This window comes from Cryptotermes secundus, unplaced genomic scaffold (genome assembly GCF_002891405.2).
Source record: "Cryptotermes secundus unplaced genomic scaffold, Csec_1.0 scaffold1182, whole genome shotgun sequence".
NCBI classification, from domain to species: Eukaryota; Metazoa; Arthropoda; class Insecta; order Blattodea; family Kalotermitidae; genus Cryptotermes; species Cryptotermes secundus.
In genome coordinates this window covers 524,497-548,786 of record NW_019737098.1, presented here as the reverse complement: position 1 = coordinate 548,786, position 24,290 = coordinate 524,497, and the positions used below count along the sequence as shown (strand labels likewise).

The 24,290-nt window shown below is 40.0% G+C and overlaps 2 protein-coding genes across 4 annotated transcripts in view; one reads left to right on the top strand and one right to left on the bottom strand.

Annotated features, from left to right (window-relative positions):
* Positions 1–24,290, top strand: part of LOC111870208 (splicing factor 1) — a 55,670-nt gene that overhangs the window by 7,855 nt on the left and 23,525 nt on the right. For 2 of the 3 annotated variants that reach the window (XM_023862304.2, XM_023862303.2), the window contains exon 2: positions 22,255–22,343. Coding sequence is in view for 1 of the 3 variants with exons in the window: in XM_023862302.2 (XP_023718070.1) it covers positions 22,355–22,415 (61 nt within the window). In the remaining 2 variants the exon portion in view is untranslated. Of the gene's footprint in view, positions 1–22,254; positions 22,416–24,290 lie in introns of all 3 variants that reach the window. The other variant, XM_023862302.2, reaches the window with a different exon arrangement.
* On the bottom strand, positions 254–22,336 carry LOC111870209. Its single transcript, XM_023862306.2, has 4 exons — positions 22,172–22,336; positions 9,098–10,483; positions 5,143–5,331; positions 254–3,710 (listed from the first exon to the last, which is right to left on the bottom strand). Exons 2-4 carry the CDS (start codon positions 9,266–9,268, stop codon positions 3,588–3,590), a joined length of 483 nt encoding a protein of 160 aa, XP_023718074.1. The 5' UTR covers positions 9,269–10,483; positions 22,172–22,336; the 3' UTR covers positions 254–3,587.

Genomic DNA, 24,290 nt, shown 5'->3' with positions numbered 1-24,290 from the left:
TTTATCATTCCTGCTTATTTCTTATATAATTAACGAATGGAAAACTATGTTGTAATTTTTTTAATGCTAGTGGGGTGGGACTAAGTACCTTATACTGCAGCCACTTCTAGCCTATTGTACCAGCCCCAGATGATAGGCGAGGATGATTGTGGAGCAATTGGTGGAATTAAGATTGGCAGCGGAAACCGAAGTACTCGGAGAAAACCTGCCCTAACGCCACTTTGTCCACCACAAATCACACTTGACCAGACCCGGGATCGAACCTGGGCCGGCGTGGTAGGAAGCCAGCTACTAACCGGTTGAGCTATGGCGCGGCCCTTGAAACTGTGTTGTAGGGCCTACGCATAAGAAATTTTTGGACAGTACGCTAAACAGTGAAGTTTAACCGCATTTTTATAAAGAAAAACACATCAGACATCCATCTCACTGTATCTTGTTGGACGCGAAAGTGAGAAGTACATTGTGAAGTAGCAGTCAATTCACAAGTACGATCATAACCATGGAAATTGATACAGTAAATTTTATAACACATCCTCTTCTTTCCAATAATAACACAGACACGAATGTTACGATATTCCTTTACGTTGTGCTGTACCGTTATATTCGCAAATGCATTATTTACTACAGCATTTATGTAATTAAGGACCTTGAAATTTCAATGTTAAATCTCCCCATTTTTTATTTTTTATGAATTAAAAGTACTTTAAGTAAGTTCTTAACGACAAGCAAAGATGTGGGACCGAAATTATACTTAATTGTTAACAATCGTGAGTTATCCCATTATTTCGCCATGACTTTTACTACATTCGTGAGTTTAGTTTCGGAAAATGGTTTCCATCTTCCCTGTGCCCCTTGCATATGTTTAATCTTCTTCCTTCTATTCTACCACATTTATCCCCCATCCCTTCATTTGTCTGTCCATTCGTCTTCCCCTCTCACTTCCTTCACGCTGAAACACGCTAATCGCCATCTGTCAGACACTGAGTGCAAATATAGGTCAAAACGTACATGAAACTGGCTTTTATGTCTTCTTAGTTTCGAGAAATCATTAATAAGATCTACATTTTTCTCAAGGTAACAATATGCGATGAAACTATTATAACTATAACACACAAATATATTGTTCACATTGCTTAAACATTACTGTTAATTACTCACTTTACGAATTTGTGCACATTTTACTCAACATCTCATTGCATTAGCTATACAACAAGCAGACATATAAATGAACATACACAAAACATCATGAATAATTCACGACAAGTATTTCTGAAAATATATTTTTATTCAGTGTATATTTTTATATCGGTAAGTTTTGATAGGCCCGTGTAAGATGTAATTCTTACTTTAATATCTGTTGTAGAGTTAGTAACAGTTTCAATTAGGAAGTAGAATGCCGGAAACTGACTTAGAAACAGCGGAACTTCACCGAGTCCTGTGTTCAAATGCTGTCTCTTCTCAATGACATTTCTTCTTATCCTGCATGCTACAATTTTGCATAATAACCACTCACTCTCCATGTAATGGGACTCCAAGAATCGTGTAAAATATAATCTTAGACAACGCAGAACATTCCACAATTTCTCTTTCTATGTATTTTTATGATTATGAAATGAATCAAATAAAACCTGTTCTATTTATTTAATGTCGGTAGAAATTTGGGTTTGAGGCTAGAACCGGAGAATAAAGATTGAAAAACACTTACAAACTAATCCTCATGCCAGTGTGTCATTAGTGGCTGAAGACAGAGTGAACTGACGAATCATGTTTTTCATAAAGTGAACTTTAAATTTTCTAAAAGAAAATTAACAAAAGTCAACCGCAACTATGAAAGTCGAAGTCAAAACATAGTAATTGTTAAAAGTAAACAAAATTTGTTACTCTCTTAATGACGGAAAAATGTTAAGCCCGAGCCCAAATTCTATTCTCTATCAAAGTTTAAGTTCCATTCATCCTCATATTTGAGTTTACGGTTTTAGTAATATTTTGGCAAAAGTGATTCTTCTTAACTTCGTTTCAATCAAAATAATGTCGTTGTTAGAAATTTGAGTGTAGCTTCCTGAACAAAATCAAGTGTTCATATATATATATATATGTTGCGATTTTATGCATTGATTTAACATTTCCATTAACATATGTTCATTCTGATTCTGCTCGCGGCACTGGCCTTCTTAACTCGTATTGTATCTTCAAAATCATTAAATGTCAAATATCTTGCCCATTATTTCTGCCCACTAGAGAAATGAAGGCAATGTACTATTTTAAGACAAACTTTACAGTTCACAGAGGAAACGAAACAGTTCCACATCCCGTGAATGAATAGGGGAATTTCATAGCGCACAAAATAAAAACGTAATCGTAATTTTCTGGCTCTTGTGTTTCCGCGACTGGAGCTTACTGAATGGCATCGGGTTTCTGGAATGTACCGTCCAGAGTACTGAAGCTTTCAACACATGAAGAGCACGATCTTTTAGAATACTAATCCATGTAGTTCTTTTTATATGTTTTATAACGTTTCTCCGAAACGTCCGTAAACATTTGACAGACTACGTGGAGTAACATCCCAACAGGTACTGTCATGAAAACCCCAGATATCACGTATCCTACATGAACATTCGAGTATCTAATATTTTAAAATAGTATATGTGATAATTAAAATAAGAAATGTTGGACTCTAAAGAATTTGTTTTTATCTGGAAAAACAAAAGGTTGGATCATTATGCACTGTATGCTGATTTTCGCATCATAAACTACGCACAGAATACAAGTTATGTCTAGTGAAATCCATCTGCTCTACGAACCAATGTGCGTTATGTTATGTGTACAGGCAATGTCCGCACCCATATATTTGAGTTGCGGGCTGGGGTATTATTAACAAAATTATATTGACAAAATATTACAGTAACTTTCTAATGATGACGTAAATGCCTACGTCACTACCTAACGATGACGCAACTTAGATTCCGTAATAGATATAAGTGGTTAAATTATGAAATAAAGAGATGGAATATTTTAAAAAGTAAGTGATTATAAACTGTCAATTTTTCTTGGTGTTACTGTATAAAAATATTGAGTGAAATGCAGTTTTATCTTTATGTCTTCCAGATTGTCTCGGCTTTCTAATTTAATTCAGTTCCTTCAAGAAACATACTCAGTGTATTTTAACTGTAGGAAAACCGAGGTTTTCACTGACATGAACATTATATTTCTCTAATCTGACTTATGACTCACGTAGTCTCGAAGGTGGACATGTATGCTGAAGTTAAAAGCAGAAGTTTCCTTCCAAAATTTTGGTTATCCTACCAAATTACATGATGTCATAACCAACAATACCATGATTTAAACTATTCAATTGTCTTAATAAAAAGAGAATTAGTTCTTACAAATAATATTTACTGCAGGTTATATAAATAAATCCTATTCTTTTGTTCATGAACACAAGGTAAATTTCAAATTCATCGTCTGTGTCTGCAACAGCTGTACACCAGAGATATGGAGAATACCATATTCGTAGAGTAAGCTGCAGATAACTTCCAAGTACAGAGTGGCGGGTCACGTGAATCGGCTTGGCATTAAACCTGCTCAGTTCAGAGGATATTGCAGGCCGTTCCGTGCATCACTTCTGAGATGAACATCGGCGTGCCTGCTCCGAGACCACCGTCTGTCTTTTCTTGATCGTTCTGGTCAGATTCGCAGTCGAAGTAGCGGCTCTGCAAATGAACACACACTTACACGTAACAGATACATAGACTCGGTTAGCCACGCAACACACTTTGTCCTAACAATTACTTACTTACTTACTTACTTACTTACTCACTCATGGAGCTGAGCCCTTCTGGAGGAGCCGCCAGTTCTGCAGCTACTCAAGAATTTCCCAGCATTTTATGGAACCCGAAGGTTCATTACCGTGTTCACAAGAGCCCTCCACTGGTCCCTATCCTGAGCCAGATCCATCCAATCCATACCATCCCATCCTATCTCTCTAAGATCCATTCTAATATTGTCCACCTAACTACACCTTGTTCTTCCCTGTTTACTTGCTTGGCAACTGTTTAGAGCATCACTCAAACAATCACTATGCAAAGCCACAACACAAATTTGGAACATTTATCAGCAGGAATATATTAGGGCTCTTAATAAAATGTGTCATAATAAACAAGATAATTCTTTAGAGCTTATCTCAGCGTAACCCAGAAGAAAACTGTTCAACTTCGCTAGTATTCCACAAATGTACTTTTTTTAAATCAGTGTTTTATATTACAGTTAAGGTTCATTTAATTTCTAATGATAGAAACTAAAGAGTGAAGAAAAAGTGAAGTAAAAATGAAGTCCGTCCCTGCTCTTAACTGATTAACCACTACACCATAAAGGCGTATTGGGGAGTGGATGTATAGAGCCACGTTGTCTTGACCTTGGCATTAGTTGGAGGTTAGTGGCCAGCTTCACGCACCGGCCGCTTTACTCCCGGGGCAAGAGCCCAGGTTCCCATTGGCTACGAGGTTGTGTTGACCCTAGAGCCGGTCTGGCCGACTTGGAGAAGAGAAAATTCTTGGCCCTATCGGGACTCGAACTCCGACCCCTCAGTCGTCCAGGCCGTAAGCAGTCAATATAGCGACTATCATACCCCGGCTCAGAAACTAAGGAGTTGTAATTCTGATTTTCATAAGAGCTATGAAACTTCAGGGACAGAATACTCGTGGGTAATTATATGTAGACATGCGTACTTGAAAATCTATAGAGTATGTCTATTTGAAAGCATGAATATGAATGCTAGTGTTTAAATATCGCGTTAAATTCTTTCTGGAGCCCAGAGGTGGCGTCAGTGTAAGCATCCCTATATAGTATCAAATGACTGTATAAAAATTGTTCTGAAATAACGTTCTCATGCTTGCAGCTTGTGATGTGGGGAAAGAGCAAGTACTCTTTGCGTTAAATCCTTCAACTTAGTACGCGATATATCTCTTAAAAGAAGGGCACGAGATGATGAGACATTTTCCACAAAAATAAAAAATAATCAAATAATAGTAAAAAAACAATTGTAACAATGGCATGTTACGTACTCTAGTGTATAAATAGTGCAGGTGATATCTGAACCTACTGTTTTGGTTCTTCCAGAAGACTTAAGTTTTCATGGCAACTCACCTGGCAGTCCAGACACCGACAGTGGTCACTCATCTTGCAGGTGATGCCCCACTGGGCCGCCACGGCCCGATACAATTCCTTGCTCGACTTATGCAGTATTTCCGGTCGCTTCACCTCTGTTCTCTTTTCCTTGCGCTCCTCATCCGGGGTGTGACACGCGGACTCTGCCTGCGCTGCTGCCAATCTGGTCTACTTGAAGCAACACATACTGGTTACTATATCGATGCAAATATTTCTTCTTTGTTTGATTTTAGCTGCATAAGGTCATTCTTAGCCGTCATTAGGTGGGGTACCCGTGTTCATACAAATTACTTCCCTATTAGGCACGAATATAATATTTTTAATTATTGAATAATTTTGGTAGAAGTGTATACAAAAATATAAAGCTGTCCCTGTGACAGACCGTGGAGGCCCACAGGGTTGTGAGATGTCGAGGTTCTCGCATTTTGTAGACAGTCGGCTCACAGATGGTGGTGGGGTTGTCAGCCCTATGTGTTGGCCAGCCGGCCATTACCCCCAGGAAGATTCCTGGTACTCATTTCTGTTAGAGGCTGAGCCGACCGTAGTGCCATATTGCAGCTGGAATGATTAGATCAATCGAAAAATATCCACCTGATCGGGACTCGAACCAGCGACCTTCCGGCTTGTAGCATAGTGCCTGATCCAACTACGCTACCGCGTGCCCCTTTGTTAGAATGCATAAAAGTTTTGTATTTTCTAAGGTGTATTTCTTTTGTCGTGTTTTGCTCCACCCTATATATAAATATGTGTTTGTGTGTGTGTGTGTGTTCCGTTTCCTACCGCGATCCTAAGAAAATATCCAAGGATGCGAAATTTATCCATATTTTTGCCAGCATGAAATGTAGGAACGACTATAATTTTTTTAGATATGACTTAAAACTTCATTCCAAATTTTTTATTGCATGATTACATTTTAAATTCTTTAATGAATACGGCGCCGTGCAGATCTTGTGTCTGTTAGCCACCTGCTCACGCTGCTTCCTCGCTCGCAGTTTTTGTAACCTGAAGATGGTGGCGACACATTCCTCCGAAACGTCAGTTCACACAAGATCTACACGGCGCCACATCTCAGAAGTCGGCATTCTTCATCCATATACAAGACGAAGAACGGTACTTCGCCTTGTGTTACATACAATCTTCAGATTCTAAATTCACTTAATGCTAACTCTGTATACAGTACATTCGTATTCGTGTAAAGGCGTTTGAAAGAGCCTGTTTCTTGGCGCAGTCATCCTGTGACACGATCGAACAATTACTCTTTTCTTCTGCACTCAGACAACAGAAAGTTGTCAAAGATAACTTTCGGGATCTTGCTTTTAGCAGCCCCTGAATTGGCTATTGATTATCTTCATAACTTCAGCCAAAAGCTGTCTCTCACGGGAACAGAAGAACTCCTTCAAATATGTCTATAGAAAACTCCAGGCAAACAATCCGAAGCCAAAGTGGCACCAGAAAACTGCTGGGAAAGGTCATACGAAAGAATGAGGGTCATTAATGCTGTATGTGCCACCGGCAACCCGGATAGCTCAGTCGATATAGCGACTAGCTACTGACTGGACGACCGAGGGGTCGGAGTTCGAATGCCGGTGGGGTCAAGAATATTCTGAACTCCACGTCGTCCAAACCGGCTCCGAGGTTCACCAACCTCCTATCCGATGGGTACAGGGGGTTTCTTCTCCGGGAGTAAAACAGCCGGGGCGTGAAGCTGACCAGCTAGTGCCGATGTCAAGAAATTATGGATCTATACATCCACTCCCCCTTACATCTTCATGGTGTAGTGCTGAATTAGTTAAGCACAGGGACGGATTTAACTTTTATATGTGCCACCATGGAAAATGACGCATAAAAGCAGTGGTTCTTAACCTGGAGTACACACATACTCGCGGAGTACGACATATGCCAAATTTCTCTCAGAAAGTAAATCGCCGAAAGCACAGGTATGGAAGTACAACTCCTGTGTTTCATCAATTTTATGTAGTTAATATTTTGAGTTTTAACGATTACTGTAATATATGAACAAAAAAATATTTTCATTTCACTAGGTTTGTGATAGTGAGCTGACTGGTCTACTTCAATAATTTTTGTTGAGGGATGTCAGACCGTATTGTAACATGTAGAGCCATTTCTAGGCAACGCCCGAAATACGCACACGAAAAAGTGGAATCATGTCGCAAGAGGTGTTTTCTGTATGGTCCGCATATATTCATCGCTAGGTAACAGGTCAATAAACATGCATTCTTGACAACAGAAAGACGGTGTTTTCCGTGTGGTCCGTGTCGAGGAATTATAAGAGGGCACAATCAGAAGAAATGAAGAAGGTTGAGGCTTAAACATGGCGGCTGTCAAGCATACGACCGTTCAAGTGACTAGCGGAAGCTACCAGAAATAGGGCATAATCTGTTGTACTGAGCCTGGACTGACAGAGGCCCTGTGTATATATTATATACATTTATTAACATGTTTAACATGTAAAATGTAAATATCCTTTACGTTATGACAGATGACTTACTACTGTAGACAATGTCTCTAACAAAAGTCAGACCCGTCCTCTCGTCAGAGAGGGCGCCCCACAATAGCAAGACTGTAACTGTCAAACAGTAATAATATCTGGTCATGAGCCCCAATTTGGGTTCGACACCAAGACTGACCTGACCTGACCTGGGCTGGCTGGCTGGCTGACTGACTGCCTGACTGCCTGACTGACTGACTGGCTAACTGGCTAACTGGCTGACTGACTGATATGGCTGACCGTCAGTCGAAATGTGTCTTTGCCTTTGAACTGAAGAAATACGAAACCAGAAGAGAAAGTATTGACGGAGTACAACGGAGTTGTGAGATGGATGGTTCAGATGCTAAGTGTTAACCAATGGAGAACGGAAGCTGAAGTATCTGCATTACTAAGATTCGTTGCCAGGAAACGGCTAGTGAAGACACGGCAGAAGAATAGCCATTGTGGAGAGCAGAACCACTTTATCGAAAGGCAAAACAAAATAAAATGGCGGTGGAACTGTGTTATACATTTTTTGGGTCCCTCTGTATGTAGCTTTATTTGAATGCCACATCTGCTCTCAACGGACTACAGGGCGTTATAGCTCAGAAGATTGTACTCTTCATAGCCAGCGATGCGAGAACCTCAAGTCTTATGAGTATTTGATTATACACGTATTGTAAGTTACGAAACCGTGTTGTCTGGCAGGTGCCTCCATTAGCTGAAGATGTTTATTAATTGTATTAATTAGTACAAATAGAACCACAGAATTGGAACAACCACTACTTAAGACGTGACACCATCATATATGACACGATCCAACATACACAATAATTATACCGCAGCCACTAAAAAGGAATATAGAATATAATTTCATACACATGCGGAAAACCACCACATAATATGTCCACAAAGAATTTAAAAATAACGCAGATTCCAAGAAATCCCATACAACATCATAGACTTTAATTCCACTCTAAATAATAGAAAAATTTTAATTTTTGAATTTTAATTTTAGCTTTTAACTTTCAATCGAGTTATAACGTTTTGCATTTTAAGACTAATGTCCAAAACATAACGAAACACGTGGATCATAATGAAATCCATATTAATGATTACTAATATGGATCCACAATTTAAATTGAATTCAGTAACGAATAGTATATTTCATGAAAAACTGCCTGATGATAATCCAGCTGGATCGAAACATGTAGCAAAAGCACATAATAAAACAAATGATAATATTATAACATCGGTTATTTATTACGAATTTGTTGTGTTGACAGTTGTAAAATAATTCCATAATAGAATTCTTTACTGATGTCAATACCTCAAATTCCATTTAGGAGTCCATATGCCATTTTATTTCCTCCTGAAACCATTGACTGCACTCGTAATGAAATGTTTTGCTGGGATAAATGCGCGTGCGTAGTTGAGATTACTCACCTCAGCGAGGACGTGTTCGTATGACGGAGGAGGTGAAGATGGTATCGTGTTGTTCTGTACCACTCTCGGTTCCGGCGGAGGGGGCAGGCCCAGAAGCTCTGCTCTCTGCCGCGCCAGTTCCAAGGAAGGGTCCTGTCGCCCCCGGATGGACTGTCCAGAATTCTCCTCCATTACCCTAAAACAAGTGACGCCAGCCCCTCTCCCGACAGTAACGCCGCCAGACGGCGACGAGGTCGTCTTCCTCTTAAAACAGAAGCGCTTCTTCTCTGAACTTTGATTTCTCTCTGATTTTGGCTTCTTTCTGGGCGCCCCACGGCCTTCAAAGTTGTCCTCCTTTGCCGACAGTTGTTCTGGTTCTTATGTCAACAACCCCGGAGGTGGCTAACGCTTACGTCAGATGTTCCTTTGTCTTATATTTCGTGAAATTTATTCTTGAGTAATCATCTCTTTGACATATTAGGTCTAGGAGTAAATCTGCCTTAGGGCGTTTTCTTAGATATTTGCACGCCGGTTATTTTTGTGTCCAAGAAAACGTTATAATAATTTGCAACAAATAAATTATTTATATCCAATAAATTATTTGGTTAGATACTATTATAAATCATTTTATCGTTGGTTTAATTAAGAGAAACTTAGCTGTTAGAGATTTAAAATCTTTTTACTTTTATTCCTAAACAATATGAAGTAGCTTCACAGACTGTCAGTTATAAAATAACCGACGTATCACACTGCTAAGCACTGAGTTCTCGGGCGTTCTGAACAAAAGGCTTTATTCGAAAATATATTTGCATCTTTACCAAAATTTATTTGTATTAATAAATTACAATTTCTTTCAAAATTTCTAATATTTAGAAATATTATTTGTGTCTGCATATGACTGTGTTATATTTGTATTAACATTGCGTTCAGCTAGTTTTCTCAAAGCTTAATTTCTGTATAAATATCTTGCAACCTTAAGTGTGGTTTTATTGTTGTAATGAAATGTGTCCTTTGATTAGTCTCTCACTCTCTTTGTTCCCGCAACAGCGAAAGAAAATCCGTATTTCCCAATAAAAATGAATATACGATTCTGAAGAAAAAGTACTAAAATTATTATATATAATTCACTAGATTTTCGGAAGTCATTTGAGATATGTAAAACAAATCTGAGGCTCTAAGGCTTCCAGAATATTCATGATGCAGGTGTACATATATAGTATGGGACTGTTGGCACTCAGATGGGTTTTTCGGCTTGTGTCCCTCTTGTTACATAAGGTCGCTTGTCCTTTATCAGCTTTTATCTTTCCGCACTCTGCGCGGAGAATGAAGAGTTCTTGTTCCTTTGTCTGCTTTAATGGAAAGTATTTCTCACGTCCTTCATCCACGGGATTGTTTCAGTTTCAGTTCCTGGAGAGAGAAAAATCTCGGATAAACAAACTTCAGAGATCAGGGTGGGTGCTTGAGAAAGTAACAGTCGCTCAGCTAACCAAGTTATTCCCGCTTTCATGGAATCAGAAGGTTCATTATCGTGCTCACAAGAGACCGAAGGCAAGGAAAAGTGAAACAGAAAACATTTTATATCATTAGTCTGTTCTATGAAACACGAGTAAATTTAAAGGTGCAGCATTTTCATTCTGAGTATTTTAAATACACGTTCACAAATGACACAAATTCTGAGTAAGGAAAACGAAGAAGAATGAAAGAATTTACCTTTAACCTTACCTTGCAGAATTATTAAGTTATGAAACTTAGAAAATCATATTATTTCCAATATTCTGGGTATGAAGAATTTTGACATAGGCTCCAAAAACAAAGAACACAATAAATTAAAACATCCTCTGACATATTTTATACCGGTAGAAAAATAAATTTTTTGTTTAAATTCTCTGATTTCGTAGAACATGTATTTTAAAAGGGTTTTTGAGCAGTACTCGAGAGATTGGACGGGATCATGTGGCTCAGGCGGCTCTTGTCAACACGATGGTTACTCATGTTCTAGGGAAGCAAGAAATGAATTCAAGAGCTGATTGACTACCATCGTCTCAGGTAGGGTTCTACTGCATGTCACCAGATATCCTTAGGGCATATTTCAGAAAGAACATCTTGTGTAGTTCGATGACACTAGGTTCTTGCGGTAAAAAAAAAAAAGAACTATGAGCTGACAGACAAGGCTATAAGAAAACAGTGCCAAAGCTAATATATTAAAGAAATTAACGAAGAATTCAACTCAGATGCAGCTATTACGAATGGCAAAATGTAAACAAATCCGAAATTTTACTGCCGCCAAGAGAATAACACCAAGACATACATGAAAGAAGAGTGAATCTAAAAATGACTTGCAGTAGACAAAAAATACCAAATAAAGAACATTACTGCTATTATATTTGACCTGATTTCATTTGTAAGTCGGTGGGAATTTTATAATTTTTTATTACAAGCCCGAATACCTCGGGTTCGATTCCCAATGAGATCATTTGATTTTTCAGTTGACCTAATCCTTCCAGCCGCACTATAGCCTTAGGGTCGACTCGGCCTCTAACAGAAATGAGTACCAGGAAACTTGCTGGGTTAAGAGAGGTCGGAGCGTAAGGCTGACAACCCCACCGACATCTAGAAAACATAGTAACCTCGGATTCTCACACCCTTTCTGGCCCTCACGGCCTCTTATACGGATAACTTCACCTTACAATACTGCAAATAGTACCATAGCTGAAAATCTAATGCTTAAATAAACTCCGGCCAGCTCAAGCTTACCACTATTTCGAAGTCCGGCGTTTAAAGGTTAATTTGACACCATACGAGTGTCTGTAATAGTCAGACACTGGATATACGGGAGCGTCAACTGATATTTTAATACCGTATTTACGCATGTATAGGCCGCGTGCGTGTACTCGTATAGGCCGCAGCACAATTTTCAGACACAAAGTATAGAAAAAAAATAATTTTCTTGGAATATTATTTCAGGAGTAGAACATCCTGTATTACTAATTACGAATATAATTTTTTTAAAATGAAGTGTGATTTCGAATATTTCGAATATAAGCCGCACCCCAGTTTTCCTCTTGAATTTTTGGCAAAAAATGTGCGGCCTATACATGCGTAAATACGGTATCTTAGCAAATTTTAACACAATAATGCTATTGCCATTAAGATACGAGTGTAATGGAACTGCTAAACTTGAACAAAATATAGAGATCTATTTAGTGACTGAACGGCCGAGTATTCGGGAGGTGACTGGGTCAAATTTCGAGTGGAACACAGCGATACTGCTGTTATTCTTCGAGGGCTCGCACACTTCCACCAGGCAACTTCTGGAATGGCAACCCAAATTTGGATTCTACCCCTTCCCTCCACATCCTGCCAAATTCATTTTCATTCGACCCATGTTATCAGATTCTGATTGTGCTGTTGAGGAAACCGTATTTTTTTTATTGCTAGTGGGGTGGGACTAAGTCCCTTACACTGCGGCCACTTCTGGCCTATTGTACCAGCCCAAGATGATAGGTGAGGGTGATTGTGGAGCAATTGGTGGAATGAAGATTGGCAGGGGAAACCGAAGTGTTCGGAGAAAACCTGCCCCAGCGCCACTTTGTCCACCACAGTTCCCAATTGACCAGACCCCGGGATCGAACCCGGGCCGCTGCGGTGGGAAGCAAGCGACTAACCGCATGAGCTATGGCGCGGCCCTTGGTATAGCGACTTGCTTCGAACTGGACGACTGGGGAGTCGGAGTACGAATCCCGGGAGGGTCTCTTATCCGCGTCGTACAGACCGGCTCTGGGGCTGTCAGCCTCCTATCCAATGGGTACCAGGGATTCTTTCCCCGGGGTGTGAAGGTGACCACTCACCTCCAACCAGTACCGAGGTCAAGAAAATGTGGCTCTATAAATTCACTCCCCCCTATGCCTTCATGACTTAGTGCTTAATTAGTTAAGCACAGGAACAACTTTACCTTTTATTGTGGTGAAAGTCAAAAGACGTTCTGGAAGAACGTATCGCCTCCATCTTCAGGGTTGAAGAGTAAGCTAAGAAAGAAACTAGCATGAAGGAGCTGCAACGGAAACATGCTCCTCTGAATCCTAGGGTCACTTTCACCGAGCTGTACGGTGTTACCCCACATAAAAACACCGTTGCTTTAGTCCGCAAGAGAACTATACCGACCCAGCGACCGCCGCTTGTTTGCGAGGTTAGTGCCTACATTAGAGGATAGAGGGTGTCGCGTGGTCAGCTCAACGAAACCCCATTGTCTTTATTTTCGGATTTCTAGACCGGAGCCGCTATTTCCTTGAAGTGGCTCCTCAATTATCACGAGACTAAGTGAACCCCGATCCAGACCCACTACTTCTCAGAAAAAGTGGTAGCGCCGAGAATCGAACCGGGACCTCCGGATCTGTAGCCAAGAACTCTGACCACTAGACCACAGACGCGGTCACATAAGATAGAACTATTTCATAGTAAGGATTTCCTGAACTCCAAACAGAAGTGTTAGACATTCAACTAAGATTTTCAATTTTTTGTAATGTAGATTCAGTGCAGTTATATATATGTACTACGTAGATCCACAATTTTGAAATCGCTCTGTTAATCTACTAAGTGGAATATAGACGATATAGGAATAATCCCTTCAAGGTTCTCTGACGTCACTGTTGCAAAGTATCGGTAAGCTTTGTCGATGTATAAAAGGGGACCAACTAGTTTGTGGATGTCGCATAAATGTAACCTAATGGTATTCCTTACAAAAATTGTTTACTTCAAAAAGAGGATGGAACGTTTCATATTACTCTGTGGTATCAATCACTTTTAAATACCGTAATAAAGCCTGTAATGGTGGGATATGAAGAAAGTTCTTCGTGGAGGTTTTAGCAGCGTGCCTGTACACTTTCTCAACTTGTTGATACAGTCTGTAGCGACGTCATTACGCCGTGTCCCGCACATCTGGCGCCTCGGCTTTCGGGAATGACGGCCCGTCACAACACAGGCTCCACCTTGCATGTATACAAGTTTGCAGTGGTTGCAGCAGTACCTCTCCTTGCTAGTGAGCTAATTAAGGACGTCACGGTGTCACTTACGCGAACTACTGCTCAACTTAATTAACTGATTACATGGGAACAGCATTACTGGACGCATGTGGGTGCCTCTGGACAGACTTGTTGATGTTGCTCCAGTGAAATTGGTAGGTCACAACGAAGCGAAACTGCCTTCTGTCGCTATAGAAAATTCCTTTTGGTATCCATTTCGACAAAGAAGGAAGAAAATAAGATGATCATGACGTTTAAAGCTTAAACTGGTCGATAACAAAGTGTTACCCTAAATATAATTCACTTTCTTCCAGATAATTTCTCCACACTTTTGCCTCGTGCAATCAACTCAATTTGTCCAAATAAACAGTTTAGGTAGTAGTAATATAAAACTTGTAGTAGAATTTTAATCCATTTTGCAGTGTTTCTTATTGAGGAAGATCGCCTAAGAGCTTTTTCAAAATGTTATCTGCCTGTCGGGAAAAAGGACACAAGCTACTTGTGTCATCTCGCACCACCCGCCATAGGATTGATAGCGTAACCGGCGTATAACCGTTCATTAGAGTTTAAGTACTATAAATTAGATTAATTATGGATAATTAAGTACATATGGTCAAGTGGTCAGACTTCCTGCCTACAGATCCAGAGGTCTGGGTTAGATTCCCGGCGTTACCAGGTTTTCTGAGAAGTAGTGGGTCTGGAACGTGGTCCTCTCAGCCTTGTCAGGATAATTGAGGAGCTATTTCAAGGAAACAGTGGCCCCGGTCTAGAAAACCGAATTAACGGCCATGGAGATTCGTTGCGCTGACCACGCGACACCATCTATCCGCTGAAGGTGGCACTAATTTCGCCGACAAGCGGCGGTCTCTCGGTCGGTATACTTCGCTTGCGGACTCAAGTCATGGGGTTTGGTTGGTAATTAAGTACAAGTTATACATAAGGTAAATTAAGTACTTAGTCTCGTTTTTGCGTTCAGAAGTGAAGAGGATGTGGCATTCACTACACCTCCAGAATTTTTCTGTCTAACTGGAGCAGTATTCCTTTCAGAATTTGAAGGGCTGACAGTTATTGCCAGCTATCACTCAGAGGCAGGTGGTGCAAACACCTCCGCTACCGGAAGGAATCTATCATGAAGCTGTCAAAAAGGCAGTTATATAATTAAGGGCTGGAGTCGCCTGAGAAGTTAATATCATTAGTAAATGTAACTTTCTGGTCAACTCCCAGAATTTAAACTGGACCGACATAGCATGTTTAAGGGAGGGGCTTCCTCTTGGGAGTACGGGTTCAGAGAGCTCGCTACTTCGGAGAGCTCATTCACAAAAAGGAATCGTCTCCCAGATTCTAAATTTTATCATGTCGTGCCCGAACTACTGGGACATTGGTAAGTCTACAAGAACACTTAGCAGGAACAGCTGCTCACGCTTGTTCATCGCTCGAGGATTTTCTTCATGTTTCTTCTTCCCTGAAGATTGAAGCGATACGTTCCTCCGAAACGTCGGTTAACACAATATCTACACAGCATCATATCCTAGAAGACTGCTTTCTTCATAATAATGACACATCCTGTGTGTAACTGAAGTGTTCGTGAAAGTCGGGGACATCACCTCCTTCCCGTCCTGCCGGAGTGAGACCCGATATGCCATGAGACGGAGTCTATCTCTACCGCACCTGAGCAAACCGGACAGAACTCGATACTCACGGGCCTGGACAGCCTCCCAGTTACTCAAGTAGGTTTAGTGGCGCCCAAATTTCACTCCTTGCCTCCCAAGTTAACCTACTCGTTCCACAAGGAGCTTGCGGATGGCGGCCGGAGTGATAGCAAGAAGAGATCTGGCGGTAGCAGCAGTGGCAGGGGAGAACTGGCATAAATGTGGAGAAGTTACAACAAGTAGCCACGAACGCGTGGCATAAAATCGCCCGCCTGCAGTAAAAAGGGAATTTTACAGACGGGAGAGTAGCTTCTACAAATTACATTTTCTCCGCAGTAAATGTTTGAACAGCTACCTCAAAGCGAGTTTTTGCGTTACTCGTATGTGCCTGCAGACCATAATCCTAAGTCCCTGTCACTGTCAGAATTACAGGGTTTTTGGACTTTGTCCATCGTCCGGTATTATAAATACTAGAGAACACAACGTTTCGCAACCGAATCTGTTTCTGTCCTCATGTGAGCGGGGAGATATCTATGCTCTTCTGTTCGTCCGATAGAGGTTAGCCAAGAGCCTATCTCCCTTTCACCTGAGGACGGATACAGACCCAGTTTCCGAATCTTCGTGTTAGCTAGATTTTTAGAATACTGGACGGTAGACAAAGTCCAAAAACCCAGTAATTCTGAATGCTATACATCATCGCCAGAAACCTGACTGGTGTTTGCTTGTACCAGTTCTCACGGTCTCTTCGCTTGTGGATTTCTTATTTTTCCTTCTACCCTGAAGATGGAGGCGATACGTTCCTCCGAAACGTCGGTTAACACCACATCTACACTGTGCCACATCCCAGAAGACTGCTTTCTTCATAGGCTAATATTGCTTAACATTAGAATGTAGTCTTCTAATATTTCCAGAATTTGCATATTTTAGGTCCTTACGGATTATAGTACATATCCTGCATCCTTCATTTCCATCATTACAAAACGACAAAATGAATTTACTCCTCTGTTACTGATGTGGCTATAGATATGTCAAATTTACCATCAATTTATTCCTCTAAAGAAGGATTTCCTGTGCCACGCCTCTAAACTTTAAAAGGAAAAGTAGAATTGTGATTGATGAGATAGTCTGACAGAAGAACTGCATTAATCTAATTGGAATGGAGAAGGAAGAACCACTTCCCGAGAAACAGACGCGTAAACCACAAACCTTTTCATTATTTGATGGATGATAAGTAAGATTTGCTTACAAAAATACCAGCATTTCAAATATAAATATTTATTGAATGTCATAGGATAAAGCAATATATAATTTATGACTGAAATGATATTATATATTTTATTCTGGTTCCTTAATTTTATTGTGAGCTTCAGCTGCTCCAACAGCCTTGATGAAATATCTTCCAGCTTTGACTGAGAAACAAATCACCTCGCCAATAGAACACTTATTGCAAACACAAAACGAGCACAATGCCTATGATTGTTCGATGCACGATTGAACCATGTAATCACATGATCCTACACGTGCTAACTCGCCAGTCTTGGCAATATTACAATTTAAGACTATTTAATTCTCAGGCCTCGTATATTTTTATAATGAAGCACTCCTCATTTGAAGCGTCGTCAAGCCCCAGTAACAGATTTTACTTATTTCTCTTATATCAGACGATGAGCAAGAGCTCCTGCAATCGTTAATTCTCCATTTTGTTTCCTTCGTGTTAGTTTGGACAATGTCATGTATATAACTTACTTTTACACACCCTCCCCCTTTCTCTTTCACACACACACACACACACAGTTTAATTTAGCTCGAATAAATAATTTGCGTAAAGCGAGACACGTTTTTTCCGCCCTTGTGCTGTATCCCCTGGTTATTTATGGCCCACAGCAGGGTCGGTGAAGACAAATTTGATCACACAGCCAGAGTGTTTCGGTTAATTACAGACTTACCATGGTTCTTCGGGCGCTTAATGATGCTTGTATATTCTAAACACTATACCGTCTCGCCCATATCCCGAAAGCCGAGGTCCCTGTAATTACTAACTCCTGTGAAATAATTAGCCTTCAGTTTTCATGCATGAAGCCAGTGCTCTTACAATCTTTAAGAGTTTAGAGCTAAGAAATATATATTTAGCCACTGGCTTTAGCGTAATCTCTCGATACTTTCTTCATAGCAGTTATTTTGACTCTTCTTTGTTCTGGGAATAAAAAATGTGCCCTTGTCTGATATTAACTAAGTGTAAGTAGCGGAGTCCTTCTTGAGAACTTAATAGTCACTCAGCTAGCAAAAATATGCCGTGTCAATTAAGGAACTCGAAGGTTCATTCAAAGCCTTTAATTGAGCCCTATTCTGGGACGAATGAACTGGTCCAATTCCTCATACATTATTTTTAAGATAAATTTAAGACTACCCTCAGATACATGACTAGGTCACACAAGTTGTCTTTTTGTTTAAAATCTTAAACAAAATTTGTGCCCTTCTTATCATTTCCACGCGTCCGTCTCAGTACTTGTTGTGTTTGGTTGCCAGTCGCTGATGGAAGCATGTGGAAGTGTTTACAGAACATCAGATCATGAAGCAGATAAATACCTGTGACATTTCCATATCTGCCGTGTCGAAAACACAGAGAAGTGACACATGTTTCAGTATTATGTCGTGAACTGTTTGAAGAGCAGCTGAGCAAACAAGATTCCTGCAGCGTGCAATGTTGTGACGAAATGAGGAACCATTACATTTTTCGGGAAAGACGCTCGGAAATTGTTGTCTTCTTATATAGCCTTAAAAACACCACATCTCTTAATATTTATAAAATTCTCTTCGGTCATTTTCGTCAGGACACTACTTGCGGTTTTGTAAAGCAGAAAAACTGGCGTCTTACACAGGGAGGGAGTATTTTGCAACAGACGAATGGGGGAATGCATGTATGACTAGGAACATTACAGTTAGTTCACCGAGCAGGTCTGTGTAGCTATAACTCTCAGAAGTTGTATTCAGGACGGGCTAGATTCCAGTCTCAGCCGTAACACCATGTGTCCAGCGAACACGGCACCTCTGGATATGTAGTTAGGAACTCTGGCCACTAGACCACAGAGGCGGTCAGTATAATACAAATAAGAATTATAAAAGAATGCAAAGAATATAGACAGAAGACTGGAGACAACTGCATAATGAGGAGCTTGATAATTTGTACTCTTCCTCAAATATTTAGATAAGTAGCACATACAAAGGAAGATAGGAATTCTTACAGCGTTTTGGTGCGAAAGCCAGCAGAAAATACACCACTAGGAAGGCCTACACTCAAGTGGGAGGATAATATTAAAATGAATGTTAGAGAAATAAACTGGACTGTAATTGACAAGATTAATCTGGTTGAGCATATGGATTAATGTCGGGCTCTTATGAATCTTTGTTTTCCATAAAATATTGAGAAATTTTTGAGCAGCACAGCGAGTGGTGGTTTCTCAAGAATGTCTCCTCTCATGGAATTAGTTAAAGGTAGTTGCGTTCAGAAAACGTAGTGAGCATAGACCACTTAAGAGACAGGCAACGGTCTGCATGCAGGGTCTTTTTTTTTATTATTGCTAGTGGGGTGGGACTAAGTCCCTTGCACTGCGGCCACTTCTGGCCTATTGTACCAGCCCCAGATGATAGGTGAGGGTGATTGTGGAGAAATTGGTGGAATGACGATTGGCAGGGGAAACCGAAGTACTCTGAGAAAACCTGCCCCAGCGCCACTTTGTCCACCGCAAATCCCACTTGACCAGACCCGGGATGGAACCCGGGCAGCCGCGGTGGCAAGCCAGCGACTAGCCCCTTGAGCTATGGCGCGGCCATGCAAACTATCACAGAGTGTAACCGTCCTTTGCACCCGGCAGTTGTCCTGTTTGTGGCAGGACTATGTTTGTTTAGGATGGGCTCAGTGGTTACACTTGGTTCCTCTGCCGGGATAAGAGACGTGCACCGCAGGGTTGAAACGTGGACTGTTGCGTGGAAACCATAGGAAATGAGAAGAGACTTGTTCGCTGTTGTAATTTTTTGTCTCTTTAAAATCAATTTTATTACGATTTTTAATCCATTCCTAAGTTTCCCAAATGATCACACTCAAACAATGTCTCAATCAGATTCTGATATTACGAATCGTATTTCGTGGCAGCTACACACGCTGAGTACTTCTTCCTTGCTTAATCACTCTAATAATACGAGTGCTTACTCAGGACTGCAAATTGTAAGCGTACACTTTCTTCACATTTTTCTTTGTACTGTAGCATGTAGAGCCATTGCTAAGTAATGACTATAAATGACGCCCGCTGCTAGAAAATAACCGCGAAATAAGCATATATACGACAGCCGTTGCTGGGTAACGGTTTCGCAAACAAACATGTTCCCACGGTAACAATTGAACTACAACATTTTAGGAGCTTCGTCTTCTACACGGTCCGTGTTGAAGAGTTATAAGCGGTACAGTTATATAATTAAGCGAGTTCCCGTGTGGAGGCGGGATCGAATACCTCCACCGTAGCCCTGCGAATCGCAGGAGGAGAAGAAAAGGGAAGTCTCGAATCCGAGATAACAAAAAAATGGTCACGAGTCCAACGGGAGTAGGACCCGAGAATGACTGAGCTGGTAAGGGCCAGCAGCAATTTTATATAACAGACCCGTCCTCTCGTCAGAGAGAGCGCCCCACGTCAACAAACATGCAAGTGTCTGACAATATTAAAAATCTGGTAGTAAGCTCCAGATGGGTGCTTTATTCCAGGGCAGACTGGTCGACTGACCGTCGGTCATAATATAAGACTCAGACTCAGTTTAGTGAGTCATGAGATATTCGCCAGCTGGTAAGGACGAAAACAGAGGACATGGTTAGGATTCGTTAACAGGAAACGGCAGAACCAATTTCGTTGGATAGATTTTCTTTAAATTCTATATGGGAGACTTCCACAAGTTTTGGGGCAAGTCCGATTTTCAGCCATATTCAACCATAATGAAGTGTTGTATACATAAGATCATAAATGGATTCTCAGTACCAAGTAAACCTTTTCACATATTTTATTAAATTTCTACATAGAATTTTTATGCCAAAATTTATGGGACAATTCAATTTTCACTCACATTTACCCTTAATATAAAGCCTCTCTTGTATTAGGACATAAATATAATTTTCTATGTATGACGCAAACTGTTTTACAGATTTTGCTTAAATTCGATATAGGAGACTTTCACCAAGTTGCATTAAATTGTTCCCATTCTTAACTAAGTTTAAAGAAGTTCAATGAAGCCAATGGTGATTTTGTGTGTTGTGTATTATGGAACACACCCTTTAAAAATTCCATTTTAAGGCAAGGTGTTGATTAACCGCCTATTATCTACTACCGTGACTGCTTATGCAATATGCTTGCTGCTAGTCTTCACATGTGGGGATTTTCTCCGCCAGTCGCAACCTGAGAATGTGTCACGTAGTAAGTAATCCACTTGACACAGAAGGGAGTGGTCCAAGCGACAGAATATATATGCGTATCGCTCTCCTGCTGAAGTAAAACTTGACCTGAACTTCTATTCATAGAGTTAAACATGAATGCCTCAGTTACAAGTAACTCTAATTACAAGGTGTATATTGAATGATTATTATACCTGAAACGGCAACGCCAACTTGGGCTCCAAGTTAAGAGACTCTGAAATGTGCCCACTAGAAAGTTACATCATATACAAAACACTTTAATGCAAATTAAATTATGAATAGTGTGTTGCTAATTGCATGCATATACTGAATTAATGTCACTGACACTTTTTTCGTTTAAGATGGTGTGGGCGTAGCATAAATATTATGGCAGCCATATTGGTCTTTAAGTTTTTGATGATCCATATGCTCACTGTGCAATATTTACTCAATAAAATATGATACGAAAAATCTCCAAGTATTCTGAATCACTAAAATCTCTTCGCATTATTTTTAAATATTAGAAAAAATAAAGAATTTATTATAATTTATTCAAGATTATGTTATGACTATGTACTAAGCATTAGCAGGTCTGAAGGAAATTCATAATTATGGATTCAAATATGTGATAATTTTATGATGACACAGTTACAGATATTTTTATCATCGGATCTTTCAGAACTGATAACACTTTTCGATCACATTTCTATATTTAGTCTGATTCCTTGGCTTAATCATTAGACACAATATTGAATTATAATTGTCTTTCATACTTTTAACGATACGTTTCATTTCTAGGTCCTATATTATTTCTCTGAAGACACATTTATCTTCAGTCTGACCTTATTTTGTTTCCAGTTTGGTTATTGATCGTTAATAACAACACGCCTGTGCATGAAGCTCTGGACAGAATACCAAACCGCAGGCTATAGATTCAACAATGAATTAACCGGACAATTATTGAACAAAATACAATCAGAAACATTATTCAACTCACCAGATCATTGTTGTGATTCAAGCTGATACCTCCCACTGTTGTAATACTGTTCTGAAATAAGTGAAAAATTCTGTTCGTTTCAGTGAGGGCACTAGCTGGCGTCTGTGTCTGCGAGATTTCCTTATTCACGACGCAGCCATCTTGACGTCGAATTCAACCCTGTCATCTAGCGGTGAGCGGAATATGTCGACTTCTGTAATGATAATCACGACGCGTGGTGACGTCTGCCGGTCTCGGTGGCTAAGTAGGTTAAGTATTGTAATGAGTTTAATACGTCTGTAAAGTACAGCTTCAATCTTTGACTTACTATTATGATGATGAGCTCTTCAAAGTGGTCTCTTCCATTAAGTTTTCCGACTTTGCATGCTCCTTTCATCTTCCATTCATGTTAGAAGCTCCTGTCGTCTCATCACCCACCCCCCACGAATGCATCGCCCCAGTAAGATTTCTTTCAGAAGGTCAATTATGAAGGACAGTGTTCATTTTCCTTCCTTCACCTGTTGTTCCATAAATGCTTTGTTTTCTAACATCCTCATTCCATACTGCTCCCTTTAGGTGAGAAGAAATTTCGCGCCCATGCAAAACAATAACATTTATGGTTTTGCGTATTTTCATCTTTAATTTTGATATTCATTTTTTATATTTTGAGATTTAGATATTTAATTATGTGGTGGCAAACATTGCTCGCATTTAATGCGCTCTATAATTATTTCGTGAATGAATTTCGATTTGTTGTTGTCGTTCCGAAATAACATATTTGAACTTTGCGTGTTTTCGAAAGAATTATTAGCAAATTTTATTACGATTCTGCCTTGAGCTATGGTAACGAGACATGGGCCTATAGGCTACTTATTTCTGCAGGCAGTTTAGTTATGAAACAAGTTACGAAGTGTACGCGCAGCGCAACAGTTCTTGCACATTCACTCCGTTGCTGTCTCTAAATTTTCGGTGCCAAATTTTGGTTCTGTCTTCTAATTAACGTAAAATTAACCATTACAATCAAAATCAGTGGTAAATGCAAGTAGTTTAAAAGTGTCTAACTTTTTACTCAGAAGATAAATCATAACTGATATCATGCGAAATATGAATGAATGCGCATTACATTTCTTTTTTCCTTAATGACGATTTTTACTTAAATAATTGAATTATTTGTTTCCACGTTTCCATTATAAAATAATATTATCAGATATTTAAGGGTATGGTTTGGTGAATGGATTCATTGGCCACTTGTATACACCACTCGGAACTAGAATTTACAGTTCGCTAACAAACACAGACTATTGTCCTTACTACTAGCTGTTTCTTGGCAACAGGTTTAACACAGCGGAGATTCCTCAGCTGCCCTGATCACGCCGTTGCCCGCTGGTTGACCCTCCACTCATGAATTCATAGCTCCATCTTCTCAGCCTTCCTTGCAGAGCCAAACTCTCGACTAGTTGCTCACTTGGAACTCAACCGATTAGTCAGCTGAACTCTTCTTTATAACGACTTTACATGGAACTAATAGAAAAGGCCGTTTCCAACAATACCCTATTGTTGTAGTCGTGTTTACTGATCCCTTGCTTAAAAAGAGGTCACCCAACCCCTTCGTTCTATTGTTGCGTGCGTGTATTTTGTGGGCCTTACCTAACAACTGCCGCTGTTTACAGAGTCATGCTTAGTAACCGGTCTATACGCCACAATCTGTTATGACTGAGAAAAGGAGGCTTAGGAAGCACAGTCAACCGCTTCTTAATTCAGTATGTATTTACATTGATGTAGGTCTCAGAATTCGAGGAATTCTATATTATTTAGGGTAAGATACTTCGATGACCTTCGGGATGTTCGAGAGGAAGCTGCTAATTTTTTAGTATATTTATTGATCAACAGCGAACCTGATACGCACGCAGAACGTCCCATTTGTTTAATTACTTGGAGAACCCTAAGATTTGCAGAAAATTCATACTGGTCATAAAATCTGTACCTTACTTTTTCCTACAGCTTTCGTTCGAACAATTTTAGCTATTGTAAATTGTTAGAAAGTTAAATTCCACATATACACATAAGTGCGCGCCGTTCGTCATGTAAAGTGTATATTTCTTTGGTCCGATTTTAACCAAAAGCATTTACAGAAAAAAAA

What these genes read in the sequence shown, in the direction of transcription:
- LOC111870209 (XM_023862306.2), bottom strand. Translation starts at nt 9,268, where the DNA reads ATGGAGGAGAATTCTGGACAGTCCATCCGGGGGCGACAGGACCCTTCC. An exon ending in ACGAACACGTCCTCGCTGAG is followed by an intron (nt 5,332 to 9,097) that starts GTGAGTAATCTC and finishes TGCTTCAAGTAG; the next exon opens with ACCAGATTGGCAGCAGCGCA. An exon ending in GTCGGTGTCTGGACTGCCAG is followed by an intron (nt 3,711 to 5,142) that starts GTGAGTTGCCAT and finishes GTTCATTTGCAG; the next exon opens with AGCCGCTACTTCGACTGCGA.